General features: G+C 41.0%; 1 protein-coding gene across 3 annotated transcripts in view; it reads left to right on the forward strand.

Moving 5' to 3' along the window:
* Adam23 (a disintegrin and metallopeptidase domain 23) overlaps positions 1-22322 on the forward strand; it is a 150395-nt gene that overhangs the window by 59856 nt on the left and 68217 nt on the right. For all 3 annotated transcript variants that reach the window (XM_006495969.4, XM_006495970.4, NM_011780.3), the window contains exon 4: positions 10005-10068. In XM_006495969.4, the coding sequence (XP_006496032.1) occupies positions 10005-10068 (64 nt within the window). The remainder of the gene's footprint in view (positions 1-10004; positions 10069-22322) is intronic.

The following is a 22322-nucleotide window of genomic DNA, read 5'->3' on the forward strand; positions in this document are numbered from 1 at the left end:
ATGTGGGTGCTGGGAATTGAACTAAGGTCCTCTGGAAGAGCAGCCAGTACACTCTTAACTGCCACGCCATGTCTCCAGCCTCTATGTGCTTTTTTTGGGGGGGGGCATTATTTAGTATGTTCTCCAGCATTTGTAGGCATGTCAATTCTTAACTATTGTCTACGTCCAGAAATTTTGACTCTAGCAGATTCATGATTTTTGATATGGCTTCCTTGGATACGAATCAGGTAATTTAGAACCCATCTCTTTCTCTGCCATCTCCGGTCCTAACCTCTCATGGTCTTGGAATCTATCTTGATACTTAGTAAATTCATTGCTGTGGATCATGTACAGTTAATTCTAGAATTTATACCAAGGCACTAAAAATGTCTGTTTTTTAAGATTAGCCTATAAATAGATCCCCTGAAAGACCCAAATAGAATAGTTTCTTTTTTTTCTTTTTCTATGTCAGTCTCTCTGGGATTTATCTGCTTCTGGGATGTTATAAAGGTTTTGCTTTTGATCCACATATTGAGAGTCACTTTGTGAATGTAAGATTGTTGACCTGGGCAGAAAATTTAAGAGCATGTAATGAAAGTTGTCTGGCTGTAGACATTTATAGAGATTGTTTTCAAATTCTGACCTATAGACCTGTTCTGCATTGTAAGCCAGTTGGGATTTGACTTTGTTACTGGCAGGCTACATCAATATAGAAGAAAGGATGCGTTTACCTCTAAAGTATTGAAAGTGATTTTAAGATACATTTTTAGAATGCCATGAACAAACAGTGCTCTAAATAGCCTTTAAAAGATAAAAATCCAGTTTTAACATTATGCAAAATGTCTAGACTCTATAATTAGACTGGGATAGATTAAATTACTCACTTCTAATCACTATTTTATACACGCCTCTCAAAGTGACATTAATTGCTCTCAATTTGCTAATTATAAGATAGTCTTGCAGGATGGGCACTAATTTCTCCCTGTTATCCTTGGTTTTTAGCATTTTTATGATAAAGCATGTTAATGTGGCCGTGAGGTTTTAGATTTATTTTAGTCACAGCAAAGTGGTGGTTTTGCAGACCAGTTAGATTAGTCAACTCGAGTGTAGCTTTGGTAGGTCTTGATTCTTGGCTTTCAGATTTGTTTTTGTGTAAGAGGGTGTTTTGTTAGTTATTAATCAGATCTGTAGAAAGAGTATCAGATGATATCTTGATAATGGAGGCATTCTCTTTTGGTTAAGGTATGTAGAAATATATGGACTTGGGGGGAAGTGTAAGTAGTTTTCCACAGTGTGTAGGTCACCTGGATAGAACTATTTTGTTTTGTTTTTTCAGCACCTTCTGGAAAAGATTGGCCTACAGGCACCTGAGAATTCCCACACAGATTATTTGACAGAGTGTAGCTACTAGACAGACTGTGTGTGCCAGCAGCCTACAGCTTCCCACGCAGCAACCTTTGTTTGTAGGGGGTGTATTAGCTACTACTGTGTCACTGGCAGAGATGACTTAAAGGAAGGAGGGTTTATTTTGGTTTATGGTTTCAAAGGGTTCCATTCTGTCATGGTGTAGATAGCATAAAGGAGCAGCCCAGTTCATAGAGGTGAGATTGTGTGGCAAAGGCTCTTATCATCTGGAGGAAATGGAGCAGTGGGTAACGTCTACCCTTCTGGGCCCACTTTTACCAGCTGGTCTCCAGAAGGTTCTAGAATTTTGTAGAGTATAGCCAGCACCTGGGGATGCCTTTTCATATTCAGACCATAAAATCATACAGCGACTGAGAGTTGGAGGTTTCTTTAAGCATCTTTAAATCCAGTGTTCCTGGTTTTTGTAAGGGACAAGGTAGCTTCACCAGCGTGAGAGACTTCTCTCAGATCTCAGAGGCTGTCAGCTCCAGGATGTGTTTAGTTAAGGCTTTCTTCAGGGACTGAGGCTAAACACTGAACCCAAAGATCCACTGCTAGCCAGCTAAGGAATGACACGAAGTTTCAAAATCCTCTCCAGGGGGAAAGGATTCTTCCTAAAGTAGTTACGCAAGAATGGCCACGTTTCTAGCAAATTCCTTCCAGAAGTCTGTTGCCTTACTAATATTTTGAAAAGATCCCTCTGGGAGAATGAAAATTGCCCTTAGAGAAGTCAGTCCTGCTCTAGGTAAATCATAAATGTTTAAAAAGCAATTCAAGGCCAGTGAATAATTTTTTGGTGTTATGGTTGTGCCCAGGGGTTAGAACTGCCTGAAGGTCAATTTTCTGAATGATAACTAAAAACCTGTATGTGTGTGTGGTAGTAATTCTGTGTTTGCATGAGGAAGCTGTTGAAGTCACTCGTTCATTCCCTTCAGCCTCTTCTCTCCCTTTTTCCTATATTGTATCATTTGTCACGTGCTGTGCTCTTACTGATGGTGCCATTGTGACAGTTCCATCTTTCCACATAGGAAGGACCTCGGCTATACTGTCTACGCGTCTCTGGTTTAGGTATGGGGAGTCCATGTTTGGGAAGAATGCTGCTTTCTGTGTCACACAGGTAGATGGCTTCAAATGATCTTCTCTTGTGTTGGGTTGTGCCGATCCTCTTAGTCTTTGTGTTTTGAGAATTTGTCTGTGGGCATTTTATTCTCAGTTCAGCTATTCAGGTTCAGGTTGTGGCAACCTGAACAGAAATCAAGGGCTAGCTTCCCTAGGTAGAAAGGGAGCCCCTAAAAGACAACTGTGGATGTTCTACTAAAACTATTAAAACAAGACAAAGCAGCAAAGTAGAGGCTAGAGTGATGGCTTAGGGTTTGCAAAGTGCTTGCTGTATCATCATGGGGCTGGAGGTCGATTTCCAGGACCCCAGAATAAAGGCTGGGGATAGTGGTGTGCTTATTATAATCCCAGTTCCAGGGAGGTAAATTCAAGTGGATCCCCAGGGCTTGCTGGCCAGCCAGGCTAGCCAATCAGTGAGCTTCAGATTCAGTGACAGACCCTAAGTCAAAACATAAGGTAGAGAGAGACAGAGGAAGACACCCAGTGTTGACTCTTCTTGTATCTCTTCCTCCCTCCCTCCCTCCCTCCCTCCCTCCCTCCCTCCCTCCTTCTCTACCTCCCTCCCTCCTTCGCTCCTTCCCTCTCTCCCTCCCTCCCTCCTTCCCTCTCTCCCTCTCCCCACCCCCCACATCTGCCTATACCTCCAAATATAATTGGTCTTTGCCTAATAGATTTTTCCAGTGTACATATGTATGCATATATATATTAAATTTCCAATAAAAATTAAAGAAATGGGAAAATTAATTTTTCATTTCTCTTAATTGTTGATTTCTTTTCTTCCCCCTGCCTTATTCAATCTCCAGCAATTAATCAAATGAGTGAAGGAGAGCTTCAGCTCCAGGGTCTCATATATGGATAGACCTTTTCCTAGCGTGTGTGCTGGTTTCTTGCAGCTCTGTCCCGCTGCTAACATTAATTACTTTGCTGATGGCTCTAATTGACCCAGTAAAGGAGCTTCTCTATGTTCTGCCTGCCCCAGGTCCTAAAGACCTTGGATTCTCTGTGGACACAGGAAGTAACGCTTGCTTTCAGCTTTTATAAATAGCTTTCCAAATTCAGGTTCTTATCCATTCCTTTGCAAGGTCCAAGCCCTTGCTTAATTTAAACCTGTGTATTGTCCCACGCCTGCCTTTAAAACACCCCACCCTCTCCTGCATGCTCAGGAGCAGGTGGCCAACACAGAACGGATCCTAGATTTCTTTTGTTGTTCGTGTGTATATGTGTTGGCTCTGTTTGATTTTCAAGGGAGAGAAAGAATGAATATGACATTGTGTGCATGGATCTGGGAAGAGTTGGAGGAGAGGAAATAGTATGACCAAAATACACTGTATGCAAAATTCAAAAACTAATTTAAAAAGTTTTGTTTGCTAATGTTTTAGCTACCTGAATACAAAATGGTATTTTCGGAAATTGTTTAGTTTTCACTTTGTAGTTTTACTAGGATTAGCATAATTAAATTGATAGATAATATACCCATAATTGACAGATAATGCACTTTACCACAAAATTACATGCATCATACTTTTTTGGCCCCCAAAATAAAACTTCTACTTTGGTGTCTCATTAGATAGGTAGTCTGGGTCAGGTGTGGAGTACTCGGCGTAAATTCTAGCACTCAGGAGGCAGAAGCAAGCAGCTGTCTGTGAGTTCCAGGCCAGTGAGGGCTACATAGTGAAACCCTATCTCAAAAGAAGAAAAGGAAAGAAAGGTCACCAAGCATCAGTGAAGAAAGTTTTGGTAAGCAAAAGAAAGGAAGGGAAATGATGGGAATTTCTGCAAGAAGTAAGCGCTGGTGATGACATTTTGGAAGACAGCTCCTTGTAAGCCTTTCTACTTTGAAGGGGGGCATATAAACAGCCCAAAGGTTTTCACACTGGTTCTTTTCTTTGATTATGTGATAATTTCCCCAAGTGACTGTAAAATAGCACACAACAAACACCTCATATCTGTGTGAGTGTGTGCGTGTGAATGTGAATATGCATGAGTGTAGGTGTGAGTATGGCTGGTAGTGGATATATGTGAATGTGCGTGGCTATATATATGGTCAGTGTGAGTGTGCATGACCGAGTGTGAGTGTGAATGTGAGGGACTGTGAGTGTATATGAGTGTGAGTATGGGTGTGAATATGAGTGGGGATGTGTGGGACTGTGGATGTATGTGAGTGTGTGTGTGTGATGCATATATGTATGCGTAGATGGGTGTGAGAAAAAGCAAGGTCTGCTTTTACCTTGTTTCTTTTCTTCATCAAATCCTCAGAGTCAGAGTGCCTGGATTAGCGGGAACACACTGCAGGCTTTGACATCCTTTGCCAAATGGCTCTCTGGAGTGTTAGTTTTCTAACAACCTTGCCAGCACTTCCTACTACCATTCATTTTTATTTTCTAAAGAGATTGAGTAAATGTCCTCTTATGTTAGTTTAATTTTCAAGTCTTTCATTGCTATTATAGTTGTGCATTTGTATATGATTGATCGCTCTTGGCATTTCGTGTTCAGTTTTTTTTTTTTTATGAATTGCTCCTTGAATATTTGATTTTGATTTTGTGGGTGCCTTTTGTCTACTTTTCTCTTGTTCTTGGTTCTTTTTTAAGACCTAACATGAAGGCGAGTACTTGTTTTGCAAGTATTTTTTTTTAATCCATTTGTTTTGAACTGTTGGTTGCTTTAACAAAGTATCTCAATTTTTGTAGTTATTTTTTATAGTTTTATCTATGCTTTTGGGTTTAAGGTCATATATTCAAAGACCTCCCTTCAGTGTTTACCTGGATTTCTATACTCAGCTCATGACTCTTGTGATGGTTTGTATATGCTCAGCTCAGGGAATGGCACTTTTAGAGGGTGTGTCCCTGTTGGAATAAGTGTGGCCTTGGAGTAAGTGTATCACTGTGGGTGTGGCCTTTAAGACCCCCATCCTAGCTCCCTGACCATGCCTGCCTGGATGTTGCCATGTTGTTACTTTAATGATAATGAACTGAACTTCTGAATCTGTAAGCCAGCCCCAATTAAATGTTGTCCTTATAAGAGTTGCCTGGTCATAGTGTCTGTTCACAGCAGTAAAACCCTAAGACATCTCTACTTTAAACACACAATCTTAATAAATAGAGTCTTGGTTTGCTGTAGGGGGTGGGATGGCTGTCCATTTTCCCCAATATTAGTCACATGACTGAAATATGTGGATTCTTTATTCCTTTTCTTTCTGAACTTGTTTCCTGTCTTATGACCTCCTGATGGCTTTCAGTTTTCCACTCTTTGTAGATTTCAATTTTATTCTTAACCCTAGGATGCGCTTGTCTGAACTCGAGACTTTTCTAATGTTCTTCTGTGCCTTTTGGGCTGAAGACCAGGCCCCTGTTCTTCATCTTAGTTCTTGCAATGCTGACACAAAGTCCTGCTTTTGTTATTTTATTTGAGAAAATGACATACATTTTTCTTTAAGATGAACGTTAGAGTCATTTGTCATGTTAAAAAAAAAACCCTTGAGATTTTGTTTGGAATTGCACTAACATTCAAGTAGGTCGAGGGTGGTGGATAGTGTTACAACACGGCCTGTTCCCATGGGGAATCAGGGAATTGCTTCATTCAGTCATGACTTGTCTTATGGTTTATTTTATTTTTTAAACTAAGGATTTGCTGTTAACTTCATGTGTGTTTTTCTTCATATTTATTTATACTTGCTTATTCTAGTGTATTTAAGTATTAACATTTGTATGTGGGATATATATATATATATATATATGTATGTATCATTTGATATCATTCTGGAAAATGTCTCCCATATTATCTCTAGATGGTTTTTTGCTGGCTTATATAAATATGTGCTTCATATTCATCTTGTAACAAACACCTTATTTAACTCTTAACTATTTCTGATAGTTTTTTCCCCCCATTGGCTTGTTTGTTATTCCTTCAGCCATTCCTCTCATTCCTCTGGAATATGGCATGAATGAAGTGCCAGTTTAAAAACAGGTTGAAAGTAAAAGAAGCAGGGAGTTCTCTCCCTAAGACTCGGAGGAGCTGCTTCTTCTGGATGGAATGCTACCAGTCAGCCTCTTGGAGACACTGCTAGCCATAGATTTAAGTGTTCCCTGTGCTCTGCAGCTCCTCCACAGCAGGGGTTGCATCATGCTGGTTGGGTCAAGCCCACGGAGTGGGGGTTCTTTCCCTTTCCACTATACACCTAAGCCTCAGGTTCTCCATCTAACTCTTCCTTCTTTCTTCTCTGCACTATGAATCCACACTCCCAAGTTTCTTGTTCTCCTTATTCATCTTATTCAAAATGGTATTATGGCCTACAGACTCCTCAACTGAGACCTAAGGAGCACCTGTGCTGTGGAATTTCCAATTCCACATGTCCTTTAGAAAGTCATCAAGTCTCTTTTGTAACACTACAGTGTCTCAAGCCCTTCCCCTTTCCATTCACTTTGCTAGGATGGTTCTCTGCCTGCAACTCTGTCTGCATGAACTGTGGCCACACTCTAGCCTGCCATCTTTGCCTTACTTCACACAAAGCCTCTATCCAACCTGTAATTCTTTTTACCTACCTCATGTATCTGCTCCAGTCTTCAATCCCAGCCTCACCACACCGCTATCTTTTTACCCAGTGACAACCCTTATTTTATTGTTTATACTCAAAGGATTATACTTTGCCCTACACACTTGAGAAAAATAGCAATTGATAAACCATTTCACTTCTAAGTCTAAAAAAAGGAACAAGCCAAAAGCAATAGAAGGGCACAAGCATAATTGTAGGTAACAAGCTATAATTGTATGAATGTCTTGACCTAAGTGTCTGTGATTGTCTTCATTTCTACTTAAGAAAGTAATCATTTGATAAATTAAAAATATCACAAGTTGGGGTGGGAGATATCTTGACAGGTACAGTTCTTGACATATAAGCATAAGGACCTGACTTCAATCCCTAGAACCTGTGTAAAAAACTGTCCAAATGGTGGCACATGCTGCAGGAAGTGGGGACCAGAGGATTAGCCAGCCTAGCTTCAGTTAGTGAACCCCAGAGCCCAATAAAATAAGGTGGAGGGCTCTTGAGGAAAGAATGAGATTGACCTCTGGACTCCCTCTCTGTCTCTTTTTCATACACACACATACATGCACATCATATATACATATATGTATGTATATGTATACATATCTACATGTACGTATACATGTATGTAATGAGACTAAAGAGAAGCTTCTGTAAACAGAGGGATCAGGCATAGTGTCTGTAAAATTCAGGATCCGCCTGGTGACCAGCAGTAGCTGTCATGAACTAATTCGTTAAATGAACTAAAAGCTCCAAGGACTGGTGGGAATCGGGGGAAAGAGAGTTCTTAGAGGATTCTGTCAGAGGTCATTTGGGTGAGCATGAATACATGTTTAAGTATAGACACTGTCTTAATTGCCTTTCTGTCCTTGTGACAAACCACCATGACCAAGGCAGCTTAGAAAAAAAGTTTTTAACTGGGATTACCGTGTCAGAAGGTAAGGGTTCATGATGGGGGTGGAGTAGTTACAGCAATAGCTCAGAGTTTACATCTTGGTCTGCAAGTCGGAGTGCAGGGAAGGAGACGAAGCTCATATGTACATGTATCTCCTGAAACCTCCAAGCCCACCCCCAGTGACCTCCTCTCACCTGAGCATGCCTTGCAATCCTTCCCAGTTTCACCAACTGGGATCTGATCACCCTTTTCCAAGCTTCCTATGGAGTACTGTAGGGTACATTGGACATTGCTCTGAATTATATGTAGAGCCATAGAGTCTGCCTATTCTTCAACTAGAGTAGTTTGATATTTTTCTACAAGTGAACCTACTGTTGAGTGACTTCTAGAAAGTCAATATGTCTGAGCAGGAAGGGACATGAAGAATCATCTTTTGTAGCCCTTTATTTTGTAGAAGGAACAAAGACCTACCTTTAGGACATATAAATGGTTCAGGGATGAGTTCATGCCTCCTAGATGGAGTAAGTGGCCCATAAATGTGTTGTCACCCCTCTCATTACTCCTGGTGGCAGATCTGGACAGAAACCCAAGTGTCCTAACCCAGCTCTCTGCAGTGGGTACAGAGCATCTTGCACTGTACTTGGTTCTGAAAAGCTGACTGGGGTGATGAAGGAACAAAGACAAATCAGACACTGAAGTGTACAGAGCATCTGGAATCAGGTGCGCCATGCTTGCTCTGGTGGGGGAGGGGGGCATCAACTGCTCAACATCCCGACCTCAGTCTAGGTAGGAGGTCTCTGTTAGGGGCATAGCCTCAGGCAGTAAACCACCTGAAGGTGGACAATGCTAGATACTTTCTTCATACACTGTTAACATTTCCAGGCAGACCAGGGGAAGGCTTCACAGTTCTCATGAGTCTGAGGCATTGGTCCTTACCAAGAAAGCTCATACTCAGGTCTCCCTCCACATCCACAACCAAGAGTTTATTGCCCAGGTTTACGATGGAGGATGCATTTAAAGTTACAGTAGTGATAGTTACAGTGCCCAACACTGAACAGTGTTGATTTCTAGGCTAAGTTCTGCATGCTTGTTTAATCAATTTAATCTTCACAGTACCCTGTGACTTTCACGTTTTTGATAGGCTCATTTTATACAAGTTAGTGAAACTTGCTCATGTCGACACTTCCATTCATGGGCTCTGCTAGGTCTAAACCCTATTCTGACTTCACCGTTTATATTCTTACATTTTTTAAATTCAAATTTATTCTTAACATGATTTTGGATATGATGTATATCCTGTGTGTGTGCGCGCACATACGCATGCTCATAGCTCAGAGGACAGCTTTCAGTAGTCAGTTCTCTCTTTCCACTGGGGAATCTGGGGTTGAACTCAGGTTGTTGGGTTTCTGTGGCAAGCTCTTGTGTCCATTGGCTCATCTTGTTGGCCTTATGCATTTTTAAATGGATTTAAAAATTCAAAATAATATTATTTCATGGTACATTAGAACTGTGTGAAATTCAAATATCATTCTCTATAAATAACACTTTGCCGGGACACAGCCACACTCATTTGTCTATATACTGTTGATGGCAGAGTTGATTGTTGCTTCAGGGACCACACAGCTGGCAGAGCTGCAGTGTTTACTATCTGGCACTTATGGGAAGTGCTTGCCAGTTCTTTTCTTTATTCCTTCCCACTGATACACAATTTAAAAATTTCCATTGGCACATTAATTGTGTGTGTGTGTGTGTGTGTGTGTGTGTGTCTGTGAGTGATAGGGTTTGTCTTCTACTTGCAACTTAGTTTGGTAGTTTTGATTGACATGTCCACTAGGTGCTGAATCTGAGGGTGTGTCCTTTCCATTGCCTATGTTTTATGTTTCTGAATCTAGACTGAGGATTTTTCTTTCTTTTCATTTTGCTGGATGCTGTCTTAAGACTTGCCCACAGCTCCTTTGTCCAGACTGCAGAGCTGTGGTTTTCAGGTCCCTGTCAACCGTTTATTGAGCTCTCTTTAAACCTCTAGCATTTGGTTGCAGAAATCACTTTCTCTTCTTTCCTTTGCAGTGGTTTGCTATCTTCTGACTACGTGGAGATCCACTATGAAGACGGGAAGCAGATGTACTCTAAGGTATAGTAAATTGGCCAGCGCTCCTGCAGCATAAAGTGCATTCATCTTACCGCTGACCAGTGCTCACTGCACTCTTCTGAGGCCTCCTATGCAAGGGAACGGATTTACTGAGGAAGAATGCATAGGAACTTAAGATGCTGAGGCGACATTAGATTCTGTATACTCAGGCCATAAGGGAATTCTGTTGTCTTGATTTTGTACTCATTACCTTACTGAATGGACAGATGAGTGTTATGGTCTTATATCAGCACTAAAAATACCATTTGGGTATCCCTTACCTAAAAGACATGGGACCGGAAGGCCTGGGAACAGGGCTCTAGTTTAAACAGAAAATTCATTTATGTTTCACCTATGCCGTATACACACAACTTGAAGGGCAATCTTGTTCATTTTAGATCATCTTGTTCCCGAAACAGTTTTGTGCATGGAACTTTCCACTCCTGCTGTCAGGCTGGTCAGACTTTTGGATTAGGGATGCTCAGTCAGGATCATGGCCATGGAATCAGAATTACAAGGTTAGGTGACTTCTTACAGTGACAGTTCAGTGCAGGCAACTGATGCCCAAGGGTGGAAGGCAGGTTTCAAAATGAGACCTTGGGAACATTCTTCTTCTCTCACCCCTTTTTGAGGGCCTGTAAGACAGTGTCATAGTTAGGGTTTCATTGCTGTGAACAGACACCGTGACCCAGGCAACTCTTACAAAAGAAAACACTTGATTGGGACTGGCTTACAGTTTCAGGGGTTTAGACCATTATCATCATGGTGGGAAGCATGGCAGCATTTGGGTCAAGATGGAGAACTCTCAGACTGGAGGAGCTGAGAGTTCTACATCTTGATCCAAAGGTAGCAAAAGGAGACTGAGTGACACTGGCCAGACTTGAGCATGTATGACCTCAAAAGCCCCACCTCCACAGTGACACACTTCTTCCACAGTGACACACTTCCTCCAAAGCCACACCCCCTTCAATAAAGCCAAACTTCCTAATAGTGCCACTTTCTATGGCCAGGCATTCAAACACATAAATCTATGGGGCCTCACCTTTTCAAACCACCACACCCAGGTTGGCCACAAACTCAAGGTTCATTTGCCTTAGTCTCATAAATGCTGAGATTACAGTCATGTGCTGTTATACCCAACTTTGTTTCATTATTTAATTTTATTTATTTGTTCTTGCTGGAGACCAAACTCAGAACCTTCAGCATGGTAGGCAATGCTCTACCACTGAGCTGTAGCCCTAGCCCTTCCCAACTTTATCATCATGACAGGTCCATGAGGTGGGTATTCTTATTCCTAGAGTAAAATGAAAGATACAGAGGTACAGAGAAGGGGGCAAACCCGCTCAGGGCCATCACAGGCTGACACATAAAGGTAATCTCATATACCTGAAATTCTTCAGGGGGAGGTAATCTTTTCTTCTCACCAGGAAGGGCCAATAAGGAAAAAATGGGGTAGAAAGAAAGAAAGAAGAGAGAGAGGGGGGGGGGAGGGAGAAAGGGAGAAAGGAAGAAAGAAAGAAAGAAAGAAAGAAAGAAAGAAAGAAAGAAAGAAAGGAAGGAAGGAAGGAGAAAGAAAGAAAGAAAGAAAGAAAGAAAGAAAGAAAGAAAGGAGGGAGAAAGAAAGGAAGGAGGGAGAAAGAGAGAGAAAGGAAGAAAGGAAGAAAGAAAGAAAGGAAGGAAGAAAGAAAGAGAGAGAGAAAGAGAGAAAGGAAGAAAGAAAGAAAGCAAGAAAGAGAGAAAGAGAGAAAGAGGAAGAGAAAGGAAGAGAGGGAGAAAGGGAGAAAGGGAGAAAGGAAGAAAGGAAGAAGAAAGAAAGAAAGAAAGAAAGAAAGAAAGGAAGGAAGGAAGGAAGGAAGGAAGGAAGAGGTATTATTGATAGTGTGTGACAAGCAAGTGATTTCTATGAGTCAGGCAGAAAATCCACAGAATGGGCACAGAAAAGAACTTAGGACTTTTAGTGGCTGTCCAGGTGCCATGGACATTCAGTAATGCCCATGTAAACTATAGACATTGGGAAGGAAGGAAGAAACAAGTAATAGGGGAAAATGCAATTTGTATTTTGCTGATGGCTTCCGAATGTCAGCCTAACGGTGGCAACTTTCACATGCAGACCTGCATAGCTGTGAGCCAGGGAGACCTGGATGTCCTAGCCCATAGTCTCTTGGCACATGCTTATAAGTAGCCGCCATTGGAAACACTGCTCATGGCCACGGTGTGTCTCGGGACTTCGGTCTATTTGATTAATGGTGGGTACATCTGCCATGCGCTTCTTACTACTGTCAGCTCTCTCCTCCAGCTGCATCTGAGAGTTTCAAATCTCCCTGAGACTAACGCTATGGAAAGGGACCATTCGTGCCAACTCAAGTGCGGGAATGGTGCTTGCTGGCATTGGTACAAAACCACACTGCTGTCGGCTGTGCCAGTACCCTGAGCATGGTGTGCTGACTCATGAACCCGGAGGAGAGGAGATCACACAAGGACTCTCCAGACTCAGCAAATGGGCCACCTTTGCAGCCGCAGAAACCCAACCCAAACCTTTCTCTAAGAAGCTCAGTGTAATATATATATATATATATATAGAAGTACAATAGCTAATTGGTGTACGGAGTTCATTTGAGGTACCCCAAATGAGGCCTTCTTATTAATAAGATATCCCAAGCCTCCCGTGGTTGTAACATATTTAAAGCAAAAGCTGCATCAAGTCTGGCAAAGAAGGGATGCTCACTGTAGCTTGATTCTGCATGCATCCCTTTCCTTTCGTTTCCTCTACAACAGCCCTGTACCCACATTTACTCATCCGTAGATGATGGATTAATGGTAACATCCTGATTTTTATTTATATGTATATAAATATATATGCCCTCAAGCCCCAAGCATATGCTGTGCACACATTCTATGTAAGATTTACAAAATCTAATGAGCTTATAAATTCTTTAGTCTACATGATACCTTGATCGGTGCTGGATCATTATGTTAAAAACTGCATAATGTTCTTCTAACTTATTTGTTATTATTTATTTTAAAAATATTTTAATATTTAGTTTGCTTCCACCATTGCCTAGTTTTTCCTAAGGAAATACTTCCCAGATGGGGTCTGAACACAATCTTAATAATTGCTGCAAGTTTAAATTTAAAAATAAGACTCTCTGGATCAAAGCGTTGTTATTACTTTATGACTTTTGATCACAATGACAATTTTTTGCTTCTGAGACTATGAGAAATTTTTCACACATTCCCATTCCCATTCCACACATAAATTTAAAAGCACTTAAGAAATGAACTTTACAAAGATTTGCTTCATCCCTGTTTAAGGGAGCTTTTCTGGGGAGCAGCAGTAAAGGAAGTCAATGTGTAGGCGTGCCAGGGTTTCTCATTCCGTAAGCTGATCTCTGAGCCAGGGCTGGAGAAATGGGATGCGTGCTGTGATTTGACCGGAAGAGCCTGGAATTATAACCAGTCTGTGAGGGAGGGCCTTGAGGTAAAACATAGATGTGGCACTTACAGTCCTCTGAGAGTTAATATGAAAGTCCTGATGCATAGGTACTCTGAGAGCAAACACGGTTACAGTCTTTCCACTTTACAGTGACAAGCAGCCCTGCTTCCCCATTCCTGGATGAGGTATATATTTTTCTTTTACTTTCACTGAATGAAAGTGGGGTGAAAAGAGAAGCAAAGACAGGAACCAGAGGGACAAAAACAAAAACAAAAACAAACAAAACTCAAAACAAAAGCAAAACCGCAAAACAAAACCCCCCAAGTTCATGGCCTTGGGACCAGGTAGATGTCTGCTCTTACCCACGGAGGAACTTCTGTGTACCCAGGCAGGCAGATTTTATTACAACTTCTCCCACTATTCCTTGCACAAAGTATGCTACAATATACAATAAAGCAACTTTGTTGATTTCATTTTATTCATTTGAAAGACAACTTATTTATGTTTTCTTTGGTTTAAACAAGTTTATTGGGGCATAATTTATATACTGTAAAGTACACAATTAAATTGTTTTTACTATATTTGCAAAATTATGCATCCATTAACATAATCTAATTTTAAAACATTTTTCATCACCCCGCAAAGAAACATCTTATCTATTAGCAGTCATTCCCTAGCGACTTTCCTTCCCATCATAGGTAACTGCTAATCTACTTTTCTGCCTCTATAAATTGCCTATTTGGAGCATAAATGAAATCCTATAATATGTGGTCCTTTGTGAGTGCTTTCTTTTCCCCAGCTTTATTGAAGTATAATTAAAAATGCAAATTGTGTATTTAAGGTGTGCATCTTAGATTTTATACATAAGAATATTACATAGTTGGGTTGTACCAAGTGTCATGCTTTGATATGTATGCACTGGGAAGGAAGAGCACACTGAAGCTGATTAGCACAGCCTCTGCTTCCTGTAGTTGTTCATGTTAGTGAGAACATTGAAAATTCTACCTCACAGCAGATTTTAAGTATACAATATAGTAACTGTAGTCATTGGGTCACTTTCTGTCTCTGCAGTATGTTCCACTCACATAATTACAACGTTGTACCCATTAACTAACATATCCTCATTTGCCCAATTGCCCCTGGCCCCTGACAAACATATTCCACCCTCTGCTTCCTTGAGTTTGACTCTCATGCAACCTATGAGGGTTTGTTCAACATTTGTCTTTCTCTACTGGACTGTTCCATTGAGCACAGTGTCCCACCGTGTTGCCAGAGTGACAGGATTTGCCTCTTTCCAAGGCTGGTCAATAATCCCTGGCGAATACATTTCTCCATTCATGCATCCATCAGTTTTTCCAGCTTGGCCACACAAATGAAGCTGAGATGAGCATGCTCTGCAATTGTCTCTTTGAAATTCAGATTTCCTTTCCATTTTTTTTTTTTTGGATGGATCTTCATTCTTTACTTGGCCATGCCAATCTGTAGTTCTACCAACAGTCTACAAATGTCCCTTTGTCCCCCATAGCCACACAATAGCCATTCTAGTAAGTGGGAGGTGTAGCTAACTGTACTTTAATTTTGTATTTCTCTGATGACCTTAGGTGTGTTTCTGTGTGAGTTAAAACGTATGTCCATGGACCCATGGAGATGGCTTGGGGGGTGTGCCAAGGATGCTTGTCTATAAATATGAAGACCCAAGTTTTAATCCTCAATGCTCATGTAAAATGCCAGGCATGTCTCTGCTTGGTCATAACACCAACAATGAGGAATGGAGACAGGCCGATCCTGAGAGCTCCTTAGCAAGCCAGCCTAGGCAAATGAGCAAACTTCTGGGTCAGTGGGAGACTGGTCTCAAGCAATAAGGTGGAGAGCTATAGAAGGCACCTGATGTCCTGCTGTGGCTTGTGCATACTTCAGCATAGGCCCCCACACACTTCCATGCCTACATTTCTCCCTCTCCTCTCCTCTCCTCTCCTCTCCTCTCCTCTCCTCTCCTCTCCTCTCCTCTCCTCTCCTCTCCTCTCCTCTCCTCTCCTCTCCTCTCCTCTCCTCTCCTCTCCTCTCCTCTCCTCTCCTCCCCTCCCCTCCCCTCCCCTCCCCTCCCCTCCCCTCCCCTCCCCTCCCCTCCCCTCCCCTCCCCTCTCTGTCACTGTCTCTCTTTCCCTCCCTCCCTCCCTCCCTTCCTCTCTCTCTCTCTCTCTCTCTCTCTCACACACACACACACACACACACACACACACACACATGGAATCTATATAGACATATATATGTATATATTTATTATATATATATATATGTATATATATATATATATATATATTATATATTCAGTTCTTGCTCTGACCTAGTTCCTGGTAAAGCACATACATCAGTGAGCCAGAGACACATCCCTGTCCTATGGGGAGAAGGTTTATATTCACCTTGTTCTTTTCCTAATGATTAGAATCTTCCTCATCACATAAGCTTGGGTTGACTGAAGATCTTTATGCCTATGAGGGCTTTGGCAGCAGAAGGGTAGGGATGCCATCTGGGTGAGTGGGTCCTTGATAGACACAGCTCCTGGGTGGAAGTGGAATCAGTGTAGAGCAGATGGATCTGGAGAGGGAAAGTCCTTAGGACCCTGACTATAGTCGTCCCTTGTTATCCTGGAGGGATTTGTTCGAGGATCCCGCAGAGGACACCCCTATCCATGGATTCTCAGGTTCCTTGTATAAAATATGGTTGGATTTGTGAACCCCACACATTCTCTTAAATCCTTTAAGTCATCTTTATGCTAATTACACTGCCCAATGCAACATGAATGCATGCAGTTGACTGTTTAGAGACTGATGGCAAGGAAGGTGGTTTGTCCATGTTTAGCATAGATAGAGTTGTTTCTTTTTTTTTTTTTTTTGCGAGATTCTTCATCATATTATGGGTTGGCTCTGCAGATGCTGATCCTGAGAGCGCTATAGACTAAGTCTTCCTGGTAAGAGAGGGGCAGGCATTGCCACCAGCTCTTAGAGCTGAGTTGGGGCACTTGCACTGGGCAGGACAATTTTGGTCCTGTGTTTTCTTCTCTGGTTTCTTTTTCTTTCTTTTTTTTCTCCCTTCCCCATTATCTCTTTCTTTATTATTTTTTTTATGAATTTTCTCAGACTGTTTTTTCACTGTCTATTTTCAACCTTTCAGCCATATTTAGAATTGGAAATTCTTATTTTCTTTAATTAAAAAAAAAAGTCTTATTTTTATGTTCTATTCCTGTCTTAGTTTGGGTTTCCATTGCAGTGAACTGACACCATGACAAAGGCAACTCTTATAAGGACAACATTTAATTGGGGCTGGCTTAAAGTTTCAGAGGTTCAGTTTATTATCATCATGGTGGGAAGCATGGCAGTGGGTAATAAGACACGACTCTGGAAGAGTCAAGAGTTCTACATCTTGATCCACAAGCAGCCTTGGAAAGACTACTGCAGGCAGCCAGGAGAAGGCTCTTTCCTACACTGGGCAGAGCTTGAGCACTAGCAACCCTTGGAGCCCACCTACATACACAGTGACATACTTCCTCCACTAAGGCACACCTAATCCAACAAGGCCACCTCTCCTAATAGTGCCATTTCCCATGGGGCAAGTGTATTAAAACCACCACAGTTCCTAACCCAAAGATTCAGATTTCTACTCTTACACAAATTTAAATGGCTCTTTTATTACTTATATATTCATTATAATATTTTGTGGTCTTTAAATTAATAGCTAGCTTAAAAGTTGCTTGCCATTAGATAAATAATAAATAGTTTAAGTAATAACAGAGAAAGGCTATACATGAGAGAACTTTTATATTAGATATAAAATTATAGTCTTTACAATTTCTAGTTTAAAGTTAAGCTTACTATTGTTAATCATTCAGAATATTGCCCTGTCTGGCAGTATTCTGAACATGTTCTAGAATATAAAAGGAACATGGAGAGCCAACACTGGTTCCTTACTAAGGTATTTTAAGTTCGGACAATATAGTTTATATGAAGTATTTAAGTTATATGACATGGACAGAGCTGAAGTGGTCCAATACTATTATCAATACATTACTGGAAGATTCTTTTCACCCCTGAATTTGATGAAGGTAAAATATTAATCTAGCATTGGAATCTCAAATTCCCCAACCCTCTGAATGAAGTTTTTCATTTTCTCATTCTGAAGTTAATCCAGACACATGTAATCAGCAATAGGTATAGACCACCCACTTTTTAAAAAGGCTGGTATACTCAGATAATAGGTAAATTTGTAAAACATAAAGAAAAACCCATGCCTAGAACTTAGGGTATCATCTTCTTTTTAGTATGTCCCCAGTCTACTTCCTGGTGCACACAGTTCTTCACGATAGGCAATGTCACTTGTCTGTAAGTGTTTACCAGATCTTCCGTAGCCCAGAGAAAGACCCCACCTCTCAGGCACCACAACCATTTAAGTTTCCCTGAGTGTCTAGGACTCTGAAGCTGTGACTGACTGTTTGTTACTGAAGCAGTTGAGGTAATTAAGCAGACACAAAGGTTGAAAAAAAATAACAAGATTTAATTGTTGGCTTGCTTTCTTTGGTTTCACCCCCAAAAGCTCAAATCCAAGAGGCACTGTCACCAACTTGGTGTCCATGTCTTACACCTTCACAGGCACCTCACACTGCTCACTTTTCTCTGCCCTTATTTCTTCTGGAGATGCGTGGATTTTCTTTTATATCACTGTTGTTTGAGTGGGTTACTGTGAGAGCAGCGATGTTTCTTTTTATTAAAGTGAGCAGAATTAAATAATGCCTGTTAATAGAGCAGTGATATCATAGAATAGACTTTATTTCCCACTTTCAAGTTGTTTTCATTTGAATCTCTAAGTTGCTTTCCCTACTTATTTTTGATTGTGAAGTGTTTTAATAGATGAGGATCACGTGGGTTGGGGAGTATAGCTCAGTGGTCGGGTGCTTAGCATGCAACAGGTCTTGGGTTCAGTTCCCAGCACCACACACACACACACACACACACACACACACACACAGAGAGAGAGAGAGAGAGAGAGAGAGAGAGAGAGAGAGAGAGAGAGAGATGTATATGCTCACACCATGAAGAATAGGCAGACCGACAAGTCCTCAAGTAAACAAAACTAGCAAACAACCTTCCCCACACCTGTGGGCAGTGACAGAACAGTGCAGGGTACACAATGCTTTCCAGTGGAATCCTGTATTTTGCTAACTTTATGTAGAAATAAGTTATTATGTGAGCATGTCTTAGCTCTTGGAGTCCTTGGCTGTGAGGAGAGGCGTGGCTGAGAGAGAGAGAGAGAGAGAGAGAGAGAGAGAGAGAGAGAGAGAGAGGGAGAGAGAGAGAGAGTGTGTGGAGGGTACTGACTAGGAATTTTCATTTCCTCTGATGACCAAAATAGGTTCTGCTTCACAGAGGATCCATTTCTGTTCAATTTAATGAACAGAACAACAGTTTTGGATCCCAAAGAGTTGACAATGATGGAAACACAGTGGCTCAGCCCTTGCTGCTGCTTGTCTAATCCCAGGTTAGTACTCATTCTTCGAGGTCAGCACTGACGAGTGGTCTTGAGCCATCTGAGGCTTTCTTACCTGGAAGAAGAGATGATAGCCAGCAGACCTGATGATGTGACATCCAACGGGGCCTTTCTTGCTACTTTTGGCAGAGCTTTTAGTACATGCTGCCCATCTGCTAATCTGCACATGAAGATTATGGTTACAATCAGTTAGTGATCATTCAATATGGCATATTTGTGGGCCAGTCCCCTGAAGCTGATTGCTCTGTGTAACAGTGAGTGAAATCCCTCACATGATTCCTTTCTGTCCTGATCAACTACAGCAGCAACATGGGTCAGTAGAGTTGACAAATGATATTTTTCAACAATACTTTTAAAAAACTTGCTATAAATGTAACAATAAACTCAGAAAATATTCTAAGATTAAGACTAAAATGGAAATCGCCAAACTACTCATAGTGCTTAATCTATGAACTTTAGATATTAAAGCCGAATATTGTGTCAACACCAGGGACTGAATGCACCTCCAGTTTCATGGAAGATTCACAGAACTTGATGACACACAATCAAATATACAGTTTCCTACCTTAATTCAAACCTGTAGCAATTATCTTTCTAGGCAGAGAATCAACTTTCACTCATCAGTGCATGCGAATGGAGCTTACTGTAATAAGGGCTGGTGATATTTTATGGGAAAAAAAGAATATTGTAAGGAAAATCTGAAACTAGCTTTTCTTGGGAAGGCTAAGTAAATAGGAATGTTTTCTGTGCACTTCTTACCACCACTCATTTCTGCTTTTTGTGTATGTGTGACATGATGTGCTAAAGAAGAACTTTGATAGAATTTACAGTTACTGTATATTTTGCTTTTAGAAATGTGAATAGTTTGAAATGTGATGGCTATATATTGACCTGGGTTCTCAAGTTGCTGAGATGTGTGGACCCATTTGTCCTTATAGGTTGCAGTGTTAAATACACAAATAGAACTTGGCATACTGTAGATTAGTCAATATTTATAAGAACCATTGCTATTTGAGAACATGGAACAACCTCCATATATAGCACCAATGTGATTTATCATATGCCTTACCAATAAGCTATTCAAAAGGGAAATAAGGCCACTGGGACAGAACCAAGTAAAGGCAGCAGTAGGAGATAGATGCCTATGCAATTTCAGGAGATGGGCAGCAGTAGGCCAAGAACTCTCAGGCTTGAGCTTTATCTGCTCCACTAAATGCTTTTTTAGGGAAGCTGGAAGCATCAAGGCAACTCCTGCTATCAAAGCCAGAAAGACCCAGAGAGCAGGGGCACCTGCAAAGGGGTGGTGGGTTGAAATGTGTATTTGGAGAACAATTAAACCCCCGATTCACTACTTACCCACCTAGCCAGGTGGACACCCCATCTCTAGTTGGGTGAAGTAGCTCAGTTTATGAATAAGCATGGGGAAGGAATAAACAAAGAGTTAATAAGAGACTGCTTGCTTCTCGGATGGAGGCGCAGGAGATGTTTTCAGTTACTGGGTGGCCTGGAGTACTTAGTGTAATGGAGAAGAAGAAGCATCCACACGGAGACATAACCCAAGACTGCATGGACAGGGAGCTGAGTAGGAGTCCATAAAGTCCTCTTAAAGAATAATAGAGTTTATAGAAAATGCCCTGATGCTGGAATGGGTCTAAATTAGTGTTGTCAGACATTAGAAGACTCTACAGGCCTCTGAGGTGCCAGGATGAAGTAGCGGACAGTTTGGCATTTCTACCCAACATGTGGCTCTACTGTGAGAGTTGAAAATGAAAAGTTTACCCTCACAAGTGCTTGCTAAACTTATTGTTCATAAATACTTTTTAATAAAGTAGCAGACACTGAGTGTCTCTAACAGGAGGATGGTGGCGGTGATAGTAAATGAGGAAGACAGGGAATATAAGGTCCAATGTAGAAGGTAAAGAAGGAAAGACTTGCCTGGCAGTGGTGGTGCACGCCTTTAATCCCAGCACTTGGGAGGCAGAGGCAGGTGGATTTCTGAGTTTGAATCCAGCCTGGTCTACAGAGTGAGTTCCAGGACAGCCAGAGCTATACAGAGAAACCCTGTCCAAAAAAAAAAAAAAAAGGAAAGACTCTTCCCATCAGTGTTCCAGAAAGTCCTGAATGGTCTCTGTTAACGGGACCCATGGGGAACTGAAGGAAAACACAAGCGCGTCTATCTTCAGGTACAAAACAAGCAGCTGCACTGACCTACTAGGAGGAGGTTTAGATTTCTCTTAGAGGTTAGGGATGCTAATTACATATACAAGCAAAGAGATAAAACAATATGTCCCCTCAAATTAAAAATGTAGACAGATAGTATAATCGAATGGTAGCCCAGCTATAAACACCTTCTCAAAGTTACAACATAAACATCAAATAGCAGCTTAACCCAAGATGGGCAGTACATATTGAAAAGTGGGAGAGGGTTTCATGAGTCTGTACGAGAGAGGTGCTTTTCTTATTTATGTTTTATTTTAGTATCAATTTTATTGATATATATTATATCTATCTATATCTATCTATCTATCTATAACACAAATTCATTGACTATGCTCTTTCATGATTTCTTTTTTAAATTCTGTTTTTATATTTAAAACATGTTAAAATTTAAATATATTTGATCATGTTTCCCCTCCCCTGGGTTCTTCCAGATCCTTTGCCCTTCCCTACCCACTCAACTTTAAATTCTTTCTCAAAAACCCTAATAAAACAGTGAAGCCCCCTCAAACCAAGAAAATAAAATAAAAGACAACCCCAAAACAATAACAATAGTAAACTATAACCAAATAAAAACACACAAAGAGCCGTGGAGTTCATTCTATGTTGGCCAACTATGCTGAACATGAGGGGTGGTTAATATACCCAGTGCCCCCCACTCCATTGGAGAAAACTGGCTTTCCCTCTTCCAGCAGGGATAAATTCAGTTGTTAACCTTTATCCTAGTGACTAGGTTTTCACTTACTCATTCATTCATTTTTCAAAAACGATAACAAAATAAATAAAAGATAAAACTATCATACTGAAGTTAAACAAACTAAATCAACAGAATAAAAAAAAAAGCCCAAGAGAAGGTCTAAGAATCAGACCCACTCATTCACACTCAAGAATCTCATATGAGCACTAAACTGGAAGCCATAATATAAGCACAAAGGACCTGGTGCAGACTCATGCAGGCACTGTGCATGCTGCTTTAGTGCCTCTGAGTAGTTCATATGAGCTTTGTTCATGTTGATTTAAAAGGGCCTTGCTTTCTTGAAGTACCTCATTCTCCCTGGTTTGTACACTC

The sequence above is a fragment of the Mus musculus genome, chromosome 1 (assembly GCF_000001635.26).
Source record: "Mus musculus strain C57BL/6J chromosome 1, GRCm38.p6 C57BL/6J".
Lineage (NCBI taxonomy): Eukaryota > Metazoa > Chordata > Mammalia > Rodentia > Muridae > Mus > Mus musculus.